The 17,773-nt window shown below is 40.5% G+C and overlaps 1 protein-coding gene across 6 annotated transcripts in view; it reads left to right on the forward strand.

The window, feature by feature from the left end:
• Window positions 1–17,773, forward strand: part of GRID1 (glutamate ionotropic receptor delta type subunit 1) — a 737,412-nt gene that overhangs the window by 692,338 nt on the left and 27,301 nt on the right. For all 6 annotated transcript variants that reach the window (XM_081861132.1, XM_081861134.1, XM_081861135.1 and 3 more), the window contains exon 14: window positions 17,605–17,771. In XM_081861132.1, coding sequence (XP_081717258.1) covers window positions 17,605–17,771 — 167 coding nt within the window. The remainder of the gene's footprint in view (window positions 1–17,604; window positions 17,772–17,773) is intronic.

Raw genomic sequence — 17,773 nt, forward strand, 5'->3', positions numbered from 1 at the left:
GGCATCATTAATTTACCTCTAGGAGGTTTGTGTTTAATATTTTCATTGAGGATAAATCCGTTTGCTGTTCCGTAAAAGCAATGAACTGGCATTAATAATTTTTAAACAGATTCAAAAAGAAACCATCTAAACCGCAGTGATTACATTGCCATTTATTCTTCCCAAGAAAGCTGCAAATCTGTTTGGAACAAGATTGGTGTGATTTTTTGTATTCTCTCCTCACCCCACCCCCTTCTGAACTGAAGCTTGCACTTAGGTGACAATCAAAATCATATTGCCTTTGATGAACCCACAGCAGGAGTCCAGGCTGAATGGCTATTGTTCTAATCCATTAAAACTTTCATTACATCCCTTGTATTGTGAATTTCTGATTCCTACCGTTTTCTTTCATATCAGCGAGGGTGTTAGTCCTTGTCATTTTATGTACTGAGTCAGTTGCTAAGCCAGTAGTTTACATTCAAGGTCTGGTATAAACTTGTGCTTGGAATTTTGGTGTAAAGATTTGCATCCCACCAAATATAGCTTCACAGAACCTCTGTGTGTGGAAATAATTGGGTGGATGCTCAGCTAAGTTCCAGCTGCCAACTGACAGTTTTTCTGGGGGCAAGACAAAGACAACCCCTTTCCATTTTTGTGGGTGGGGTGTTGGATCTGTCCTGGTTCATCTGTTCTCCCCCCAGAGCTTGCTACACAGCATTCTGGAGAGAGGAGGTTCCTTTTGCTCAGTTCTTTGCTTTTTAAAACAGGATTCACTTTGCTGAGCTGCAGCTTGGAAGATGAACATACTGTGGGTTTGGCTACACCTAACTGGTACTCAGCTGAGCAATGCAGCTGCCACGGCAGAACTGTTTTTTTATTTTATTTTAAAAATATGCTGCGCAGTGAGGGAATAAGAGGCTAATTGCCCTGAGACCTGCAGGCATAGGGCAATATACAAATTTAAGTCATTATCATTATCATCATGGGACCAGGGCTTTGACTGGCCTGCTCACTCTACTCCCAACCTATGCAGAACATGGTGTAGCAAGGACTGCACATCTTCACTGATGCCATAGTATGTATTCGGATGTGTATCTCAACTCCTGTCTTGGTGCATATTGTTTCATGCAACTGGGTTTGCAGTTAGGCCACATTGTATAGCTGCTTCAGGTGTCCAACTTCCAAGTCAAATGTCATTATGCATTCTCCCATCCATACAACTTTTGTTGGTTTGGGAGATGTAATTCCACTCAGTCATGCATTCCTTCCCCCATAGATTGGTTAGATTGGTCTCAACTAGGGCCAGGGCCTTTTCAGTACTGGCCCTGAATTGATGGAACGCTCAGTCACAAGATACTAGGGCCCTACGGGACTTGACATCTTTCCACAGGGCCTGCAAGACAGAGCTGTTCCACCTGGCCTTTGGATTGCACTCAGTCTGACCCTTATGTTTCCTTCCCCTTATGGTTTTGATCTATGGGCTACTATTAAAATGAGGCTGCATTTTAAATTGTATTTTAACCTGTATTTTAAATTGGTTCCCCCCCCTTACCCCTTATGTTTTTATTGTGATTTTACTGGTGTTAGCCACCCTGAGCTCGGCTTTGGTCGGGGGGAGTATAAATAAATTATTATTATTATTATTATTATTATTATTATTATTATTATTATTATTATTATATCTCCTCTACCATATACGCTCACATAATTTTAAATGCCTTAAAAACCTTGTTGCTGTTGCCAGATTCAGGTGGCAGTTATTGGGTTCAACGATCAGAGGTGACTGGAAACCTCATACTGAACCCTGTACTCTTGTTGCATTATTTATTTTATAAGTGTCAGCTCAAAGTTGGCACATTTTGTCTATATGCCACAAGGCAAAGGGATGTGTTCAGACTAGAGCAACAATAGAGAAACCATCTGACTTCTAGCCGTGTGGCAACTTGGAGACCCTTGTTATATGTGTACTTCCTAATTTCTCCTATGCCATATATATAAGTATGAATGGAGGGTAGACGCCATTGGAAGAGTACTTGGTAGAACTAGACAACAAATGCAGGGAATGTGGCACAAGTGCAAAACAGTGAAAACATCTTAGCCGTACCATGGCATCGCTCTTCCCTTGTGCTAATGTCTCTTCTGCTAAAATTTCAGAAATTTTCTGGAAATACTCCCCCCTCCTCAAGCAATTTAATTTAACCTCTAGCACCGCATGCTATGAGAGCAAAAATTCTGCGGAAATCAACAGGACAAAGAAATGCAACCTAACGCTGCCTTTCTCTCCCCCACTTCACCTCCTCTCAAAAGCCTGATTGTCACATTCATTTTTTGATGTTGAAAAGTTGCTACAATGTGACTTTCACCTTTTATTTCCATGTGATAATCTCTCCTGAATGTGCCCCCAACTTGCTGAGATCAGAGATTTGCCATGTCTTTGGGAAGCCACAGAAAGCTGTCATTCTGCGGGGCACAGCAAAGCGCAGAGCTCCTCACACTGTGTGCCTTCAAAAGAAATTTCTCCACATGAAAATCACAGGCAAAAGTCACATTGTAGGGAATTTACCATATCAAGGGTGAGTGTGAGAACTAAAGCACGCTCCGTAATTATATTGCATTAATGTAGACTCACCAAAAAGAAAGGAAAAATGCAATTTGTGTATAAGGTTTAGATTCCAGTGCGGATGCTTCTACTCAAAATGCAGGTAGATGGTAGGCAATATAAAGCTCTCTAAGGATGTCCTTTCCTCTGTTTTCTTGCTTTCAGTATCCGTAGGCATTATGCTCCGCATAATTATAGGAGCAGTGAGATTATTTAGTTTAAGGAGAAAGCCCTTAACATTTGCCTGACAGCTATGCAGAGCTGGTGTCAGAGGTCAGCATTGCTAGGCACTGAATTATCATCATCATCATCATCATCATCATCACTACTATTCCCATTGCCTGTCCCTAGAATCTACTGGTCCTGTTGCTTCTCCTTGCTGTTCAGGGCTGTTCACTTTCAGTGTGAGCAAGGAAGAAAAGAAGCAATGAGAACACAGGAAAAGCCTGCAGGATCAGGCCAATGGTCTATCTAGTCTGGCAAGGTGTTCTCACAGTGGTCAGCAAGGTTCCTGCAGGAAGCCCAGAAGAGGACTCTCCTTTCCCGCAGTTACCAGCAACTGTAATCAGGAATAGTAATCTCAGTATGACTTGCTCTCTTGCTCTCTCTGGCAGGTGGTTTCATATGGGCACTGGGGGGAAGGCGAGTAAATTGGCAGCAGTAACACCAGCAAGGGAGACAAGATGGGCCTATTCAGAGAGGGCAGCCCGCTGAAAACGTCTTGCCCAAAAGACCCCCAAAACTTGAGATTTCCACTGCTGCTTTCCTTCATAACTCCCAAATGCCAAATAGAGAAATTTAAGAAATGGAATCCATACTGCACAACTTGGAGTGTCCTGAAGTGTTTGAACAAGAGAAGCCCTCAAGAAATTATCTTTCATTCATATTCTCCCCCTCCACACACACAGACAGAGAGCACTTGGGACTTGTTCATTGATGAAGTTGTCAAAATTGTTAGGCTCCTTCCAAAATACAGAGAAGTTTGAAATTTCACGTATCGTCCTCTAACACATCTTGCTTACTAAAAAATTCTGTGAATTGAACACACTTACTTCCCGCTCGACCAGATTTCGGTCCCTAGCCCAGCTGTGGTTGCACTGCAACTCCCATCATCCCTGACTACTGGTCCTGCTAGCTAGGGTTGATGGGAGTTGTAGTCCAACAACAGATGGGAACCCAAGTTTGAGAAACACTGGATCATTAAATCCTCTGAATTAGTCAGTCGTTTGTCCCATGTACCAAAGGTAAATGTTGGCATCACTTTTCACTTCAGGCTTTTCCTCTAAATACGAATGGGCAGAAATTACATCAGTGACTAACACTTTTTTTCATTTTTATGGGGGGGGAATGATGAAAAGTCAAAACCCAGACCATCTATTTATGTTGTTTAAAAGATTTTGATGGGCAGAAAACAGAGGTAAATATCTGACACATCCCAGAAGTACTGCCATTCTTCTAGAGCCCTGTGACTTCAGTTGTGTTTGAGCAGCTATATCGATCTAACATCAGGGATTTTAAAAATGTAATACCCCCTAGGCAGTCATTCCCAGTCTTATCCATCACACATCTCACTCCATCCATGATAATGCTTCTCTGTGCTATAGCTGTCGTTCTCCTATTAGAAAATATATATATATTTTTACAGTAAGAGACTTTTGCAAGATCAGCTTACTTCAATTTTTTAAAATGGGATATACAACAGTAGCACATTTAACATTTCCTTCACCTTTTTGTCACTTTTCCATAAACATCAGTTTAGATAGAGTGAACACTCACACAACGGGGTGGGGTGGGGGTGGGAATCAATAAAAGTTGAACAAACAAACAAACGGCTGGGCAATGAGCCATCACCAGCGTTGTACTAAGATACCTCTCAAGTCACTTACTACTTCTCATGAAATCTCTATTGAAGTGATCCTTCGTTCATTTCTTCATCCCCCCATAATTGGGCACAACCCCCCCCCATTGAGTCTAAAGATGTACCAACCTGCCTTAGAGAAACTTAAATAGTTTTATCAGAACTGTTTTGCTTTCTCTCAATATCTCCTAGATCTGATTAACTTCAAATTTTGCTTTGAAATATGGGCAACAACCTGGGGAGAAGTGAGCCCACTGAAACCTCTTTTGGCTTTCCTGGACCTTTCTCTGCTGTTTTGCCTGCAGAACACCATAAACCCCATTCGCTTTGGGCAAAACGCAGTGGCAACCGTAGTCTCCTCCCTGTTCGGAAGTGGGAAATAACTCCAGTGTAGTAGACTAGATGGTGCAGCGACTCAAAGTCTAGCGTTCCTTATCTCATGGTAATCATTTGCTGGCTGTGAGACAGGGAATGGCATGTGATTGGAGCCATGAGCTTATGCGGAGAAATCTTCCCCAGTGAGTGAAGGAGGAGCACATGACACATCACATGTCAGTTAAATCAAATTGAGATGCACATCCTTCACATGTCATAGCCCTGAAAGTGGAAGGCTTTGTCCTTGGGTTCTGCTTGGGAGAGTGAGTATGTAATGTATGTCTTGTGCTACTGAACGTGTTCTGCATCACGAATTTGATTCTTGCACCATTGAACTTGGTTAGAAACTTCCATTGACTTTAATGAGCTTTAGATCATGCCCTGATACTCACATGCCCCCTGATTAGTTCACTTGCTGTCTGCTTTGCCATCTTCAGCCTAGGGGTATTGTTTTAATTAGCTGTGGTCTTTCTGGGTCAGGTGCATTAGTTGCAGACTTTTCAGCTCATTTTCTCATTACTGAACCCTTGGTGTGTGTGGTTTTTTGCCTCTGAAGCTACTGAAATAGGAGAAAGAACGAAGCTGGCTTTGCTTGAATGTCCTGCACTGCAAAAGCCATGCTGAAGCAGTATAATGCACATCTGCTTAGGAACCTTATGGAAAAGATCTAGATTACACGCTGCCTTAAGGTGCAAAAATGTCACTAACAGCTCATACATATACCCCAAAACGGCTAAAAGCTATAAGTGTATGGAATCAGGGTTTTGTATGTGTTGCCCTAGCTAAACAGGAACTTTTGTTTTTGATTCCTCAGTCCTGTTCTTCAAGGACTGAATATATCCATCCCCCACCCCTTTCTCTTTTTTTATAATATATTTATTAGCAATTTTTTAATTTATTTACAATTCCAATAAACAATACAATATAACATATCTTTTAACACAGTCTTCTTAACTTCTTTGGACTTCCTCACCTCTCCCGCTCCTGCGTTCCTAACCAAAAAACAAATTTTCCAACAAATTTATTCCCTTATTTCCATTCTTATTATCTAATTTTCCAATATTATATCTCTAATTTTTGATATCCTTTATTCAAATCTTAAAAAATTAAATATAACTTAAAGTTTTTCCAAAAATTTATCTTTTCTTAAATTTAACTTATCTTCATATATCACTCCCTCTATCTTAATGGTGCCCAGTTGTTTATATTCTAGCATCCTTCTTAACATTCATATAGTTTACAATATTTTTGTAGATAAATCTTAAATTTCTTCCAGTCTTCTTCCAACGTCTCTTCTCCCAGGTCTCGGATTCTGCCAGTCATTTCAGCCAATTCCATATAATCTGTCAGTTGCATCTGCCATTCTTCCAGTGTGGGTAGATCTTGGGTTTTCCAGTACTTAGCGACGAGTATCCTTGCTGCTGTTGTTGCGTACATAAAAAATGTTCGGTCCTTCTTTAACACCTTCTGGCCGACAATACCCAAAAGGAAGGCCTCTGGTTTCTTAGGGAACATCCCCCACCCCTTTCATGGCAAACAGCTGGTAATAGGATTACAGTTGCTATTACAGAATGGCACACATGCAGTCTCAGATTCTATGTATACCCTTTGTTGGGAGCAAAGAGTTCAGCTACAATCTTCATATGCATATGTCACCATTTAACATCCATCTATTATGTCGGATGCTGAATGCATGCATAAGAATATAAAGATACATATTTTATAACCTATTGCATAAACATCCATTTATTATGGATAGATTTATTTAACATTCATGTTTCAATGTCACACGGGCAAACTGGTTGAATACCAGTGCATTCCATTTTGGGATTCCCTGTAGAATTGGAAAGTTATTCAAATGTATATTATAATATTGTCAAATTAAGTCTGATTCTTCATTTTCTGGCACAAATGGCTTTTTAAAATTGCATAACTCGGTCTGCTTAGCCCCAAAGCTTGAACGGCAATGTAGTTCCATTCTAATACCTGGCTGACTTAGGTGCCCTATGATTAAACCCTGGCATAAGCCAGGCTTAATTTTTAATAACATTTTCAAATAAAATATAATGCTCATATTATATTTTCTTCATAGCTCACTGAGTGCTTTGGTTAAAACAGAGAAGTTGTTTGTGTCAAATACAATGCCTAGACATTATATATATTTTCAAACATAAATTAGCATTAGCAAATGGAAGCAACAGGGAAAATGTTTCCATGGATGGAAACTTGACATGCCATTGGACTTCAGTGGAGACTAATCTGAAATGTTAACTATAAAAAGCAAGATTTCTTATATTTTCATTGGACTAAGCTGCTTGCAATGAACTGCCATTTTCTTAAAAGCATGGGAAGGCGGTAAAGACCTAAAAGTTGTCGTGCGAATCCAATCCCCACACTTTACCTGTTAATTGGACACAAGACAGCCATCAGTGTGAAAAGGCATTCATATTAGAAAAGTAAATATCTGCCAAAAAAGAAAAAAAAAAAATCATGCACAGACAAATGGGAAGGAAGCACCTTTCATGCCGTTTCTACCAGGGAGTTGTGAAATTACATCAGATAATAGAAGGAAAAGGTATGAAATGCCACCTTATAAAATAAAATTACTTGACAATGAGAAATGAAGAAAAATTCCACACTCATCTCAGTGACAATTTGCAGGACTGGCCAAAGGTGTTTTGCTTCATGCTCCTATGACACTTGCAGAAGTCGACTAGCTCAGCAGTTCAATCTTTCTTCCATTTAGGAGATAGGACAGCATCTTCCACCATAGCTGAAGGCAGCGGTTATGGGGCACACTTCGCTTTGTCCACTCCCTACTTCCAGAATCTGCCACCTGACGCAGTTGTCTCATTCTGCCTAATCACAAGACTGACCTAAACAGTTTGCTAATTCGCTAATTCATGTGCTTTCTATTGTCCTTTTAAAATATCACTGTTGTTCCGATGTCATAATCCACTACTTTATCTCTCAGGCTCATAATATTCAGTTTCCTTAGCAGTTTTGTGAAATGAACTTTACGAAATATGGTTTTGGAAGCTTTAGGTAAATTCGAGCAATGTGTTCTTGTTTTTTCAGGTAATCTAGCAGGTTTAAAAGGTTTTGCCTCATTGTATAAGCCTTGCAACTTCAAGTTTGCCTTGGTAGGTGCTTTAGAGTTTGTTTGTTTGGTTGGTTGGTTGTCTGAATCGTTTTACTATAGGAGAGGGTAGAGTTCCCTCCACAACCCAGTTCAGTTTTTAAGGTGGGCATACAGGTGAAGCCCGCAGATATACTGAGGAACACCTTTAGAGAGAATAGAGCTGATGTTTTGTATTGAAAAAGGACGTAAGCATATGTGAGCCACAAGGTTCCTAATTTAAATACTGCTTTAATCAGATGCTCACTAGGGAAGTCTTAGGCAAGCCACTACCTTTTAGCCTTGGCTCCCCATCTGCAATACAGAGGTAATAACAAGGTTGTTATAGGAATTACAGACATAATCTATGGGGAAATATTCTATATAATTGCTATTTAGTACTCATTTTAAATAGTCATAATTACTGTACTAGAGCTAATTCTTTAGTTTACGCATGAGTTCAAAAATATTAGTGTGAAATCTAGCTGATACAATTGTTCAGCCTCATTTCCCCCCCCCCCCCCCGATAAAGAGAAATTCAAGGGTTTTGGGGATTTCACCCATCATTCAGTTGAAAGGAGTTAAGAAGTAGCAAATTTATTTAGTACCTTTCTTTTTGGGGGTGGGGCTCTTAGATGCCAATATCTCGCAAATCCAGCACTTTCCCCACGAGGTTCCATATTTTGTATGGATTTAAGCAGCGAATTTGCTTCTTGACTTCCAAGTAATTTTGTTTTATAAATTACTGCTTCAGCCTTAAGTATTTGAGGTGGCATTTTATGCCTTTTGATGTCATTTCAGAAATTTCTAGCGGAAACTATATGAAATATGCTTTCTTCCCATTTATCTGACGTTTTTATCAATAAAACACCCCTTCCCTTTCCCCCCTTTGCACATTAGGCTGTCTTCCTGTCACATCCAATCAAACAGTAACATGCAGGCACACATTTGATCAAAAGGTGATAATTTGCAGAATCTAAAATATAAATACCTAAGAACTTTCAATTTCAAAGCGGGGGAATGAGAATGTCTTCTTCATGCCTACCACACTGCTAACTGAGGAAAGAGAGGTGTTTTCTCTGCGTGTCTGAAAAATTGACATAGGGGACATGAGAAACCCTTATTTGATTCCCTCCCCCTCTTTTTTTTTTCTTTTCCTTTCTCCTGCTGCGATGAGGCTACATTTTAATATTTTAATGTTTCAATATTTTAATATTTTAATGTTGTATTTTAATTTTGTATTTAAGTTGTATTCATTCAACTTGTTTTTATTATTGCTTGTTAGCCGCCCTGAGCCCAGCCTTGGCTGGGGAGGGTGGGGTATAAATAATAATAATAATATTTATTATTATTATTATTATTATTATTATTATTATTATTCAGGGGTGTGAACAGGATTTTCTGGGCCCAATATGCTGTGAATTGGGCTCTTTGCTACACTTGCTGAAAAAAATGCACATAAAATTTCCATGCATATGTCATATGCAAATTTGAACCCTCTTTTGCAGGATATAGCCATAGAAGGAGGAATAAAATGGCTACTTGTAATCATATTTTGCTTCCTTTAAACAGAGTGGTGCATCATTAGACTATAAAGGGACTTTTTCTGGGTCTCCCCTCTACCCCTGAAAAGTAGTACAGCTCCAGTACTTAAACCAATCTTCATCTGGCCTAATTATCACATTTTTGGATGCATGAGACCCACTTGTGTTCAACTGAGCTCCCAGTTTGCTGTGCACAAAGGATCCTCTCGCCATGAACCCCATTAAACACACAAATACTTATTTTTGAATAGACATGTATACCAGTGCACTGTAAGCTAACCATACAGTGAGTTTTTAATAAGTGCCTGGAGTTGTCTAAGCATCTTTGCATATATATTTTTCAAATTTTGGAGTGAAGGGGTAGGTGACATCCAATTGGGATGGAACACACACTCTTTTAGGGAGTGTTGGATCTCAAACTGTAGAGATTCCAAGAAACAAAAAAAGATAAATAAAAATGCAGGGGTGAGGAAAAACTGCACTGTTTATGACCTCAGGAATTCTTGTCTCCTGGTATCCAAACACCTCACTTGTCAATCACAGTTCTGACTTCACTCTGGCAAAAAGCACTGAAAGGCAGGAACAGCCATATTGGTTCATCTGCCAGCACATTTTGGTTCTTAACTTCCTTTACAGGAGACCAATCAGCTTACTTTAAAAAATAAATAAAATCCCAGAGTCTGATGCTTCTGCTGTCTGTAGACTTGGTACATCTGCAACCCCATACCCCGTCTCAACAGACCTGTCCTAATCCCTTATTGACTAAAATGTTTACTGAAACTTTATGACTTCTGTCTAAGTTCCTTGAATGTTTTACCTAGAGAAGTAGCTATGAATTTCATTCCAGATGTTGTTCTTGCGACATTTTGTTAGAGCAGTAGTAAAGACATCTAAAATTATGGTCGCAATCTTCTGTTTAATGTTAAAGTGGCAGAGGATAGTTGAAAATGATCTGTTTTTATGGTGCAGGCCAGAGTCCTTTATAAACTAAAACCTTCGTTATTGATATTGAAGGCGCCAGTAAGCTTAATGGCTGCAATCCAGCACAGAGTTAGGCGCACTTAAACCTGTGGATTTAAAGGGGCTTAACTGTGTTTATTGTGCTGGATTGTGGTCTATTTTGTTTCTCTGCCATATTCTCCATAAAACCTTCAGTACCGCAGTGCTTCCTTGTTTTGAGACTCAGACTGGAAAGCTTCTGAGAACAAAAGGGAGACATTCCGCCTAGGACACATTCAACTTGTACAGCAGAGGCTGGAAGAGCAGTATTCTTCTCCGGGCATTGGCTTGTAATGGAAATGGAATGCCTGTGGATGATAATATTTCCCCAAGCACCTATGGTGCAAATAGGAGGCATACTGTAGATAGGGACTATCATTCCTGTCAGCAGATTGCCGGCTCAAGAGAGCCGGTGACAGTAAAAACCCTGAAGCAAGAGACAGATACAAAATAGATGAAGTAAACATGTCTGGTGCAACCTTGTCTCTCAGGTTACATTTGCTCCTGGTTTTGTCTCTATTTAGAAATAACACAACTAAAGCCATGCTATGCTAGTGGTTCATAGGCAGGACTGGGCCTATTTATCACCCAAAGCTATAGGTGGCCAAATTCTAGGACACCACTGGCAGACTAAGAAGGGTTTGTGGGACATCTGGATAGGAGTAGCACGGTCTATTCCACAGGTGGTGGGCATGTCCCCAAATAAAAAAAAATGGGACATGATCTATGAAGAACTAAAAAGAATGCTAAAACACACATTTTTAAAGAAACCTGAAGCTTTCATATTAGGCATTCTAACGATAAGCATCCCAAATGAAAATAAAAGAGTGTTTCTTTACGTGACAACAGTGGCTAGAATGCTAATACAGTGGTACCTCTGGTTACGAACTTAATTCATTCCGGAGGTCCGTTCTTAACCTGAAACTGTTCTTAACCTGAGGTACCACTTTAGCTAATGGGGCTGCCGTGCTGCCACCGCACGATTTCTGTTCTTCTCCTGGGGCAAAGTTTTTAACCCAAGGTACTACTTCCGGGTTAGTGGAGTCTATAACCCAAAGTGTTTGTAACCTGAGGGGTTTGTAACTCGAGGTATCACTGTAGCAATATACAGTAGTACCTCATTGTGAGTCCGCCCCGTTTAGCGTCCATTTCATGGAACATCCACAGCAAACCTGGAAGTACCGGAACGGGTTACTTCCAGGTTTGCTGCTCGCGCATGCGCTGAAGCTCAAAATTGCTCACGTGTGTGTGCAGAGCAGCGCTTTGTTGAGCGTCCCTTTCATCGAGTGTCCGGGGCTCCGGAATGGATCCCAGACTCAAAACAATATATCACTGTACTGGAAAAGTGAGTTAATACCAACAAAAGATGAGTGGCAATTAAAGGTGTGTGAGTCCCTTGAACTAGCCAAAATGATAGACCTAATAAGAGATCACTCAGGCAACAAGGTAAAAAAGGAATGGGATTGCTTTAAAAACTACCTGACAAAATATGGTTCCAAAGCAATACTTGGTTGTGATTAATCTTACAGATATGTACTTGACTAATTCTTTATCATTTTTTTTATTCTTTATCATTTTTCTTTTTCTTTTCTTTTTATATTTTTACTTTTATGTATTTTTTATTTTTATTTTTGAATATTTGGATGTAATGTTTAATTCATGCTTTCTCTGTAATTTTTAAAAAATGCAATAATGATAATAATGATGTTAATGATGATGATAATAATAATAATAATAATAATAATAATAATAATAATAATAATAATATTGGAGTAGGATAGACTACAGCCTGTATTCGCCTCTCCTCTGCTGTGTTGCTGTTTGCTCTCTGGCACAGTACGCTAGGGGCAAAACCACAGTGAGATGCAGAGGGCTGCATACATGCTGTAAAAGCGCAGTGGTATCTCTTAGACTGCGGATCTGGCAAATATCACATTTGCCCAAAGGGAAATGTGATAGTCGCCAGAGGGAAGGGCTGTAAGTCCAATGGTAGAGCATCTGCTTTGCATGAAAAAGGCCCCAGGTTTCATCCCTGGTTTCTCCAGGGAGGGCTGAGAATATTCCTTGTTTTGAAAAAGCCAGTCAGTGTGGTCAGTAATGTGCTAGATGTACCAAGGCTTCCAGTGTTCCTAAAGCTTTGGACAATGGTGGACACTTTTGCCCAGGTCTTCTCATTTCAGCCAGAACTCAGTCTCGGCACCTCTCAGGTGGGCGCCATTACCATTATAAGAAAACAAGGGAGGTGTTCATGCTGAGTTCTGGCACGTCTTTCTCTAGAACAACAGTACTGCTATTGTCTCTTCCTCACAACTTTATCAGTATTAGCCACTCTTGTCAGGTTCAGAGGATATAGCTGTGGAAACCTTGACCATTTTGCTCAGGGAAGGAAGCAGTATGCCACCTTCTTCCTGCAACAAGTTGTCCCAGTTCCAGATGTGTTTCAGATCCATCAGGCTGGGGTGGCAAGGAAGACATGCAGGCACTGATGATCAGCTATAAAGGCTCATTGGCTTAGCAGGGAGGCTTCAGATGACCACCCTGATATTACATTGTTCTGATGGTGCATTCATGTTTATGCCATTAGCAATTATCTTGTCACAATTCCATGCACAAACATAGAATTAAATGGAAGTATATGTCATATATACTGCATCAAGACTGAACAATTTTCATTCTGGGTTTGCTTTTGGGACTCCTGGTCTGGCCTTCTTGTTCCCTCTGTGATATTTAACAAGGACCACCTTTGATTCAGTAGGTGTTTCAAGACCAAATCCTTGACAGCTTTACTTCCCTGTTTAAAGGCTAAGAACCTGATTTTGTTTTCAACATTCTGTCATTTCTTCACTCCTCACTTTTATCTTTTGAAATGCCATCAAAGTGTTCAGCAAATATTTGTGACCAAACATCTTTAAGGGAAGGTAGTCTAATTACTGTTTGCCTAGATCTCTAAAACAAAGTTGGCTAATCATTAGTTCACCCCCCTTTTTTTCCTGCTTCCCTTTAAGATCTAACAATTTTGGTGGTGCCAGCTAGCAGGGTGTGGTGGGGAGAAGACATAGTGCTGGGGTGGGCACCCTAAAGCAGATGCAAATACCCCCTCCTCAGTCACCAGATCTATCATTTGATGAGCAGAAAGGGGTTAATAAACCCTCCCCCTCAGCCAATCTGCATGGTTCTAAGTATGTGTGCATGCACAAGAGTTTGGGGTGGCCACACCCACCCCTGGAATGAGGGACCTGGAGGGTTGACCAAGGGTCAATGACTGAAAAAAGACTTACTGTTGGTTAAAGGTGGAAGATGATAAACCGCTGGAATGGGATTTTCCTATACAGGGGTGGGGGGAGAGAGAGAGAGAGGGAGGTGACAAAGATATTCTGGTTTTATATTGGTTTTTACTGATATGGTTTTTCGCCAATGAATTTTAGAAATATTGGTTCCGTGAGTGAATGGACTGACAGTTCTCTTTTGGAGTCTTCTGACGCACTGCACAGAACTACATTTCCCAGACTTTCTTGGGGAGAGGAAATTAAATGATTAAATCATAGTAAGAGCCAATCTGAACATTATGGTAAAGACAGGTGCTGTGCATCTGGTTCCCCCTCTGCAATGACTAATAGAACCTGTCTCGTAGATAGGTCAAATTTCTGTGCTTGCCTGTCATCAGCAAGCGGAAGCAAGGAGATGCCTTGTGCTGTGTGACGTCGGGACATTGTGTGGCTTCTACTGCATGTTAAAGAGACTGATTCATATAGCAGCAGTTTTAGCACTTGGCATTTGATTACAATAACAACTAATTTGGTCCCCAATTCCTGATGTAAATTTGCAGAACCATATGCAAGAGAGAGAAAAACACCCAAAAGAAAAAGAAACATCCATATGCCTTTTTTTTGCAGGGGGGAGGGCGGGTGTTCTTATTTAATTACACATTCAAAATTATTGCTTCCCTGAACCTGATGAGAAAACAGAAATGATCTAAACTTCCTTTTAATAGCTTGGGAGCCTGCATTTATGATTACTCATTTATTTGCATTAAATTCACCAGCCCATCTGTTCCACTGTGCTTTGTACATTCACTGGAGACTTAAAGACATATTACTTAAATGTATTAGGAAGTCAATGATTACTTTAACCAAGCAAAGCGATCGGGTTTCTTCTCCCTGAATTCCCATCCAGAGACATTTCTTACATCTTATGTTAACGAAAATGATTTACATTCCTCATGCACACAGCATGCAGTCACTGTTTGGAATCCCAATTAGAGCTGACATTTGCGGACGAGAGATGTGTAGGTGTGTACTAATATAAGTAAATATTAGCCACAAGTGAAACTCGTGGGAGAATTTGGTTCCTTTAGCCTACGATGTCACAAGAGAAAAGCTTCCTTAGAATAACTAAACTTCTGATAGTTGAAGCACGCTACTCTTTTCTGAAATAAAATGAGGCTTGTTTCATTCTTTCACCCAAAAAGGTTTACTTTGTAACAGGAAAAAAGCACACCACAAAATTTAATGAAGAATTAAAGAGCGTTATTGAATCTATTAATGAAGTGTAAATATAAAACATTTACACTTCCCGCACCTTCCAGGTAGTGATGGGTGAACTAGCCTTGGCTCTATTCCAAATTGGCTTGGCATTCTTAGATGGTATTTTGAAGGAGTTGGGGGGGGGGGTGTGTGCGTGTGTGAGGATGCAGGAAGCTTGCTTATTTTCAGAAAGCTCCCTCTCAGCTTATAATGATGGATTTCAGATATGGATGGTAGTCAGCCACCACATCTCTGCGGAAAAGCAATTGGGAGAATTGACCCAAATAATAAAACTGACCCCAAACAGGCTTGTAAGTTTTAGTTTCACTTGCTATTTTCAAATAGCATCTCTATTTTCAGTAAGTTTTCAACTCACCCTCAAAATCTTGCCCCCCCCCAAATTACAGGATAAGCCTTCAGAATCAGGGAGTTATCTGAACCAAAGGAGTCCCTTTATGTATGCTCTGTAAGGACTCCTCCTACCCCATATGATAGGCAAGAATGATGCCCTAGCACCAATCCCAGATCTAAGGTTAGTTGCATGGGCAAAGGGAAAGCTTACAATAAGGATCTACTCCCATGATTTGGTTTTGTGTCTGAACTAGCCATCACATACTTACAAGATCCTTCACTTAATTTAGCAGGACACTTAAACAGTTCTTGCAAGCCACCCATATGTAGAAGGTATGGGTGGGGGGCATACCCTTTTTTTCAACATTATCTTGGAAGGTTGTGGCTCTCATCTCTCACTCGTAGTGGCTACTTTTATTCAAGCTGGCTAGACATAATTGGTTTGATGAAATGGTCATTAGGGCCACTTTCGATACACGAACTAGATGTCTTTGACAAGACATAATTTGCTCTGTCTTTCACTTACTGTGTTACTGTTTCACACAAAGAGAGATTTCGGCAAGTCACCCCAAATTTCTTTCAAAAACGCATTGATATATGAATATGACATTGATACGGAATTTTCCCCAAAATAAAACTTGAGGTGAATTTTAGGAGTCCTTCTACATTGGAAAGCCACTTCCGCCCTGCAGAGGAGGTGGGATTGCGGGCGTCACGGCCCCACCAAGCGTGCTGCGACTGGAGCCCAGCCCCCGCGTGATTGGGGGAATTCCCAGCCACGTCACCCCCTGGCGAGCCAATCGGCTGGCTCCAGAGGCATGGCCTGCCCTATTTAATATAGGCGCAACTGGGGATCTCCCTCTTTTCCCGCCTACCAGCTGTTCCTGTTTTCTCACCCTCCCGCCCTTTAATGTTTTTGTTCCTTGACCTTGCTATGGACCTTGGTTGGTCACTGTTGAGGGGCCTGGTAGGAATTTTTCCACTTGGCAAATTGGCACTAGCCACTTGGTTTTCGCCTACCTTGTAGCAAATCGTCACAATTTTCTGGGTATTGGCGGTTAGGCATTGGTATAGTTCTGTAGATGGAAGAGGGGAGGAAGTGCCATCACCTGCCCTGCATATTGAAGGGTAGTCTGATAAAGGATTCTGCCCAAAGCCTATGGAGGTGAGGGCCTAAGGCACACCCCTATCGGTGACCCTGGGGGAGTTCCTAGTTCCTAGTTCCTAGTTGATGTGCACCAGCAGGACTCCCCCACTGGTGGTTAACCCTTCCCGGACTTCAAGCGGATGGGCTGAAGCTGGATGTAGTAGGTTAGGACCAATGCCTAAGCCAATACTGCTCATCACCTGTAACCAATAATGTTGTGGCCTTATTTAGCCCAATAACCTTAATAATTGTGTCATGTGTCTTTTTATCCCCTGGGGGGTGGGCGGGAACTCACCATGCAATTTTATGTAAGCCACATTAATTTGTGAGCCTCTCCCCCCCCCCCCCGCAAAGTGAAATTTGAAGCAACTTTGAATTGATAGTTCTGCTACGCTTAAACATAGATTGGAAATTGAGGAGAAGTTAAAAGAATGTTGATCTTGGGAAATTTCTTATGGCTTTTTTTGGGGGGGGGATTTCATATACAGGTATGTTACCACTAAATGTTACACAGTGAAAATAGAGGTGAATTTGAGAAGACCTGGGTCTGGCAAAATTTATCTGGTGATTTTAAGGCATTCTTAAAATGCATGTATGCCACTACTGCGGCCTGTGTTTCATAAGCTCAAAAATGGAAAATGAGTGAGGTCCCAACTAAAGAAGAATGACAACTTAAGTTACAGAATATGCACAGGTTGCAGACTTAATATAGAATAAGAGAACAAGGAGAACACATGTTTGGAGAAAAATGGGAAAAAAAATTATTGAATATATGGGGGGATTGTGTACACTTGAAAACATTGGCAGCAGTAATATAAATTCAACAGTGTAAATAAGTTTTGATGGATGTAATAATGGAATACTGAATGGTTTAGTTTTTGTAAAATATGCAGGGATTTATGATATGCAAAATGAACCAAGAAGAAGGGAAGTCACTGGTATTTTAAAGATGTTTAAATGAGTACTCTAAATTGTAAAACAGGGAAAAAAATTATATTAAAATGAGTAAAAAATAATTCTCTGTTCAAAAACTGATAGTTTTTGAAAGAGAATGATAACATTCTATCAAAGTTAAAGATGTGTCTGAAAGTTTTGTTCCTTGTTTTTACAGGCAAAGAAAGGCAACTACGCATTCTTGTGGGACGTTGCAGTAGTGGAGTACGCGGCATTGACGGACGATGAGTGCTCTGTGACAGTCATTGGAAACAGCATCAGCAGCAAAGGATATGGGATAGCGCTCCAGCATGGCAGTCCGTACAGGGATCTCTTCTCCCAAAGGT

The sequence above is a fragment of the Podarcis erhardii genome (genome assembly GCF_964252035.2).
Source record: "Podarcis erhardii genome assembly, chromosome: 5".
In the NCBI taxonomy this organism is placed as follows: domain Eukaryota; kingdom Metazoa; phylum Chordata; class Lepidosauria; order Squamata; family Lacertidae; genus Podarcis; species Podarcis erhardii.